General features: G+C 29.7%; 1 protein-coding gene across 5 annotated transcripts in view; it reads left to right on the top strand.

Annotated features, from left to right (window-relative positions):
- The window catches only part of LOC137649983 (glutamate receptor ionotropic, kainate 2-like), a 263,849-nt gene that overhangs the window by 215,288 nt on the left and 41,061 nt on the right, over positions 1-7,500 (top strand). For 4 of the 5 annotated variants that reach the window (XM_068382977.1, XM_068382981.1, XM_068382980.1 and 1 more), the window contains exons 7-8: positions 2,955-3,122; positions 6,380-6,400. In XM_068382977.1, the coding sequence (XP_068239078.1) occupies positions 2,955-3,122; positions 6,380-6,400 (189 nt within the window). The remainder of the gene's footprint in view (positions 1-2,954; positions 3,123-6,379; positions 6,401-7,500) is intronic. The other variant, XM_068382982.1, reaches the window with a different exon arrangement.

The following is a 7,500-nucleotide window of genomic DNA, read 5'->3' on the forward strand; positions in this document are numbered from 1 at the left end:
CTAAGCTACAACCCTAGTTGGAAAAGCAGGATGCTATAAGCCCAGAGGCTCCAACAGTGAAAATAGCCCAGTGAGGAAAGGAGAAGAGGAAAATAGAATATTCTAAGAAGAGTAACAACATAAAAATAAATATCTCCTATATAAATTATAAAAAACTTTAACAAAACAAGAGGAAGACAAATAAGATGAAAAAGTGTGCTCGAGTGTACCTTCAAGCAAGAGAACTCTAACCCAAGACAGTGGAAGACCATGGTACAGAGGCTATGGCACTACAAAAGGAAAGAAGACAAGAATCAGTAGAGAAATTGATAGGTATATAAATATATGCATATATGGTATATGCCTTTCTATCATAAGTACCCTGCTAAAAATTTGCATTAAAAACCGGTAAATGTCTGGCTACATTTATTACAGGATTTTTACTGTTTAGAAAACGGATATTTTGACGTAAAGGAGTGATATTACGGTCACCAAACCGTAAAATATAATAAGAAAGTAATGTAAAATTACGGTCGCCTGTATTTTACTGAAATACGGTTGAGAACATTATTTATTACGTAGAATTTCCGATTAAAATTACGGTTTTTTTTCTAACAGTGTATGTCTTCATTTTTCAAAAACAAATATTGGGATTGTCAGTGCAGTACAATATAGTAATGACATGGCTATAATATGACAGGGAATTATCAGAAATACATTATTTCTTTTTCATTTAATCTTAATATGTTGGAATCTTATAATGTATTTTCTCAAATAGGAAAACTTTTCTGCTAATAAAGATAGCATAAAAAACTACATATTTTTTACAAAAATCATTTTAAATCATTTATAATTTTATCAAAACTCTTCTGCTAATAATAAAGATAGCATAAAAAACTACATATTTTTTTTTTTTTTACAAAAATCATTTTAAATTATTTATAATTTTATACAGTCCGTGAGCTTGTAAACATTTTATCAAAAATTCCCAGATTCATTCGGAATTCGGTAGTTAGTCTTTAATGATTCCTTTTTTAATTACTCTGTGTGTTTATTAAGAGAAGAATATATCTAGTTACGTCTTCATTAATATAAATTTAGTATAGTTCCTTATACTTCCATCCTGCAAACTTTGTTGGCTAACTATATTAGAATATTGGATAATTTTTTTTATATTCTTATTGGCTAACTATGTTAGAATATTAGATACATACATATACCAAAGGCACTACTCCCAATTTTGGGGGGTAGCCGACATCAACAAGAAACAAAACAAAAAAGGGGACCTCTACTCTCTACGTTCCTCCAGCCTAATCAGGGACTCAGCCGAGTTCAGCTGGTACTGCTAGGGTGCCACAGCCCAACCTCCCACATTTCCACCACAGATGAAGCTTCATACTGCTGAGTCCCCTACTGCTGCTACCTCCGCGGTCATCTAAGTTATTTCTGACTCTAATAACGTTAACTCTAAGCAGGATCAGGTTTATGTCGGTCTTTACTATATTCGTAAAGTTAGAAATCATTATTATCTTACAATAGAGATTACCATACCCTGTAAACTAGTTATCCTCACCATTAAAAAAAAAAGTAATATTTTCCTTTCAATGTCATGGAGGCTATCACAGTTCTGGAATCGAAATATTTCGTGTTATTTTTATATCCTAGATCTAGATTTGCTTTAAATCTGCCACGCTAGTTTTTAAAAGACTCCTTGCCCCACAGGACCTGTATTTGATTGACCTGGAGGATTTCAAACACAGAGGCACGAATATAACAGCTCTATAATTTTGGAATTGAAATACTTCGTGTTTATTTTTATATCCTACATCTAGATTTGCCTTAAATCTGCCACAATAGAGTTAAAAGGCTCTTTACTCCCACAGGACCTGAATTTAATTAACTTTGAGGATTTCAAACAGAGGCACAAATATAACAGTTCTAAAATTTTGGAATCGAAATATTTCATGTTATTTTATATCTCAGATCTAGATTTGCCTTAAATCTGTAATACTAGGGATATGGTGGCCGGGTGGTAGCGTCCTTGCTTGGTGATTGCCAGAATGGGGTTCGAGTCCCGCTCAAACTCGATAGTTCCTTTGGTCGCTGCAACCTCACCATCCATGTGAGCTAAGGAAGGGGTGTTTGGGGGAGCTTATAGGTCTGTCTGCTGAGTCATCAGCAGCCATTGCCTGGCTCTCCTTGGTCCTAGCTTGTTTGGAGAGAGGTCTTGAGCGCTGATTATATGTATGTATGGTCTGTCCCTAGGCCATTGTCCTGCTTGATAGGTCAATATCACTGTTCCTTGCCTCTGCCATTCATGAGCGACCTTTAAACCTTTAAAAGGCTCCTTTTCCCTCAGGATCTGCATTTGATTGACCCGAAGGATTTTAGATATAGTGACACGAGTATAACAGCTCTAAAATTTTGGAATCGGAATATTTCGTATTATTTTTTCTCAAAGATCTGGATTTACCCTAAATATGTATCACTACAGGATGCTCTTTTTCCTTCAGGACCTGCATTTGATTGACCTGAAGGATTTTAGATATAGTGACACGAGTATAAGAGCTCTAAAATTTTGGAGTCGGAATATTCCGTATTATTTTTTCTCAAAGATCTGAATTTACCCTAAATCTGTATCTCTACAGGATGCTCTTTTTCCTTCAGGACCTGCACTTGATTGACCTGAAGGATTTTAGATATAGTGACACGAGTATAAGAGCTCTAAAATTTTGGAATCGAAATATTTCGTATTATTTTTTCTCAAAGATCTGAATTTCCCCTAAATCTGTATCACTACAGGATGCTCTTTATCCTTCAGGACCTGCATTTAATTGACCTGGGGGATTTTAGATATAGTGACACGAGTATAACAGCTCTAAAATTTTAGAATCGGAATATTCCGTATTATTTTTTCTCAAAGATCTGAATTTACCCTAAATCTGTATCACTACAGGATGCTCTTTTTCCTTCAGGATCTGCATTTGATTGACCTTGAGGATTTCAAATACAGCGGAACGAATATAACAGCGCTAAGAATCATCGATCTGTCCCGGGACGAAGTGCGAAATCTGACGGAAGATTGGCACGCGGGCCAGACGCGATATTCTAATAGATTGTATGGGAAAGGAGAGTTGATGATGGTAAGTTTGAATAGATCAATGGTACATTTGTGATATGGAAATTCATTAGTGATTATGTAAATAACATTAGTAAAGACTATAGGTATTGCAACTTTTGTTTTTGTCATCATCATCATCATCATCATCATTATTATTATTATTATTATTATTATTATTATTATTATTATTATTAGCATTATTATTATTATTATTATCAGCATTATTATTATTATTATTATTATTATTATTATTGTTATCATAATCATCATCAGCATTATTATTATTATTATTATTATTTTTATTATTATTATTATTATTATTATTATCATCAGCATTATTGTTATTATTATTATTATTATCATAATCATCATCAATACTAGCTAAGTTATAACCGTATTTGGAAAACCAAGATATTATAAGCCCAAAGGCTCCAGTAGGGAAAAATAGCCCAGTGAGGATACGAAATAAGAAAAAAAAAATTAACGAAATGAGAAATAATTCAACAATTAAAATAAAATACTCTAAAAACAGCAACAACATCAAAACAGATATTTGAGATATAAACTATAAAAAGAATTATGTCAGCCTGTTCAACATAAAAACATTTGTTACCTTTTTCGAAAGGGTATGATGCTATTATTTTTGAGTTTGCAAAGAATGTAATACAATTTTTTATGATTCATATATAAACTATAAAAAGACATATGTCAGCCTGTTCAAAATAAAAAGATAATTTTGAAGATTTGTTACCTTATGCGAAAAGGTATATTGCTATTATTTTTGAGTGTGTAAATAATGCAATAAAAACAATTTTCACGAAAATTACATTCACAAATCTTTCTCATCTTTTAAGATTCAATGACTAATCTTAATTTCTGTAATAAAGTTTTTGAAAATAGGATAAGACATGATCACTAAGAAATTTCATAATTTTTATTTTTCTTATGATAATGCATTTTTGAAAAAAATTTTCACGAAAATTACATTCACAAATCTTTCTCATTTTTTAAAAAATTCAATAACTAATCTTAATTTCTGTAATAAAGTTTTTGAAAATAGGATAAGACATGCTCACTCTAAACAATTTCATAATTTTTAATTTTTTCATAATCATGCATTTTCAATACTGATTTCTAAAATTATAATGTTTTCCTTTGCCGAAAATTTAATGATTTTATTAAGGCTATGACAATCCCTCCTTTATACAATGCTTACTTTATCTATTATTATAATTTGCTACTATTGATGGAAATGTATTACTTTATTTTACACTTTTTCTGAAAGCCCATTCATCATACACTAATTCATTCTAATGAAAATATTTTCCCTAGTTTTTAGTCCTTAATTTATATATATATATATATATATATATATATATATATATATATATATATATATATATATATATATATATATATATATATATATATATATATATAGTTCCTTTTTAAATCATATAATGAAAACCTGTCATTTGGTCCTTTTATCAAAATAAAAGTCAATTAATATTTCCATGAAAAAAAAAAATTCCCGTATATCACGTTAGGTTTTTTTTTTTTTCAAGTAAATAAGCCAATGGCGTTAATTCATAAAAGCCTACGATTACGTTTTTTTTTTTAAATAATTCTATCAAAATTATTGTTATACCTATATACCTCGTTTTTTCGAAATTCATAAATAATACATTTCATTTTTTTAGCAAATAAACCAATAGAAACACCTCAATGCAATCAGTTAATGAAAGCCTACGATTACGTTTTTTTTAATAATTCTTTAAAAATTATTGATATACTCCTATACCCCTTTTTGTTGAAATTCCTAACTAATACATTTCCTGAAAGTCTGTTGCTTTTTACCTTTGTGAGAGTAACATTTACGTTTTCATTTGCTTAAGGGTCATTTTTCACCCAACCATTGCCTTTGAAAGAGTTAAAAGCTGTTTATTTAAGCTACAATAACTTCTTAGTGCCCTTAACCTAGAAGGAAATATGCATGAGCTAGTCTCCGCTTTTATCTTATAGAGAAGGAAAATATTCAGTTGGTCCTTTAGCAAATGTTAGTCCATAGTTTCTCCCTAGGAATAATATTTTTGTAAATGTCGTTTTTTTTTTTCTTTTTTTTTTTTTACTTCACTATATATATTCTGCCAGGTTAAACCTTTCGATGTATGTTGTGTATTCTTCATATTTTTCTTTCAACATCTGTCACTCTACGTATATGGTCTCCGTGAATTTATACATTTCCTTTTTGCCTTTGCAAAATATTAGAATAATTTTCATTATCGACAATTTCATTAAGATTAAATCAGATCATCCACAGCCGTTAATCTTCCATTTTATGCTCTATGATAGTTATTTTTATGCATATGTGGTATATTTATACATTTGTATCTGAGCACGTCCTATGATGTATGAATTTACATAATTCACTAGGCATATTTATTCATTGACACTTACCTCATACCAGCCCTTCTTAAAATAGGCAACCAAGAAAACTCATCTCTCTTTACCCTTGCATTCGTGTTTTAAGTCACTGACTTCTAATGGTATACTTTCCACATTGATTGATGTCCTACAAAACTAAAATCTGTGTCTTTGATCTCTTGGTACCCAACTACAGTCTAACTACTAAGGACCGGGGCTTGAAAGGTATTAGAGCTGTTGCCATATTTCTTACTTCACTTTATCTCATTCTATGATAAAATGTAATAATTTGGTAGATGTGGCATCTTTGAGCAGTGCTGCCATATCTCAAAGTATAAGTGACGTTGGATTAAAGACTGCCTGAAACACTATCTCATTCGATGATAAAATGTAATAATTTGGTAGATGTGGCATCTTTGAGCAGTCCTGCCATATCTCAAAGTATAAGTGACGTTGGGTAAAAGACTGCCTGAAACAATATCTCATTCGATGATAAAATGTAATAATTTGGTAGATGTGGCATCTTTGAGCAGTTCTGCCATATCTCAAAGTATAAGTGACGTTGGATAAAAGACTGCCTGAAACAATATCTCATTCGATGATACAATGTAATAATTTGGTAGATGTGGCATCTTTGAGCGGTGGTGCCATATCTCCCAGTATAAGTGACGTTGGATTAAAGACTGCCTGAAAGATTGGGAAACGTGGCACCCCAGCTAATACTGAACAAGTCTCAACCTTTTAGGAAGACTGAATTTCACTGTCGTGCTTGCAGCCGGGTAATTATAAAGACATTTAACACTCAAATATCGTTTCTAATTTTGTTTCCCTTCTCTTCTTTCCCCCACCCTTCAGCCCAAAGGAATAAATATGACGGTAAGATACTCAAGGAACATCATCATTTCTGTTGGATTAATCTTTCTTAGTGTGTTTGCAGACATAAACTTTAGGCCATTTTCACAACTAATGCTTTTTGCTACAGTCTGGTCAATAGAAAGTATAACCGTAGTTTTTTATATGTTTATTTTTTTCTATTTTTAGATATAGTTCTTTGTAGTCAAGGATTATAATTTTATTTTTTTGATTTTACGTCTAAATAATTTTGTAAAGTATAGAAGCTTGCTAACTCTTTGATGTAATGCTTGGCTGTCAGGGTTTTAAAGGAGTTTATAAGTAACTACCTAAGGGCCAGTATGTAGAGAAAGCATTAGACATTTCGACTTACTTTACATGTATAGAATTCTAAGGATATATCAGCTGTAATTTACATTTGTCTTTTTATGATCTTATATTATTATTATTGTTATTATTATTATTAATATTGTTATTATTATTATTATTATTACTATTATTATTATTATTATTTATTTATTTATTTATTTGGGTAGTAGATCCTCTTTCAGGCAAGTTTTGTTAAAAATAATGGCTGCCTCATTATTATTATTATTATTATTATTATTATTATTATTATTATTATTATTATTATTATTATTATTATTACTATTATTATTATTATTATTATTATTATTATTTATTTGGGTAGTAGATCCTCTTTCAGGCAAGTTTTGTTAAAAATAATGGCTGCCTCATTATTATTATTATTATTATTATTATTATTATTATTATTATTATTATTATTATTATTATTTATTTGGGTAGTAGATCCTCTTTCAGGCAAGTTTTGTTAAAAATAATGGCTGCCTCATTATTATTATTATTATTATTATTATTATTATTATTATTATTATTATTATTATCATTATTATTATTATTATTATTATTATTTATTTGGGTAGTAGATCCTCTTTCAGGCAAGTTTTGTTAAAAATAATGGCTGCCTCATTATTATTATTATTATTATTATTATTATTATTATTATTATTATTATTATTATTATTATTATTATTATTATTATTTATTTATTTATTTATTTGGGTTGTAGATCCTCTTTCAGGCAAGTTTTGTTAAAAATAATG

Source organism: Palaemon carinicauda, chromosome 11 (assembly GCF_036898095.1).
Source record: "Palaemon carinicauda isolate YSFRI2023 chromosome 11, ASM3689809v2, whole genome shotgun sequence".
NCBI classification, from domain to species: domain Eukaryota; kingdom Metazoa; phylum Arthropoda; class Malacostraca; order Decapoda; family Palaemonidae; genus Palaemon; species Palaemon carinicauda.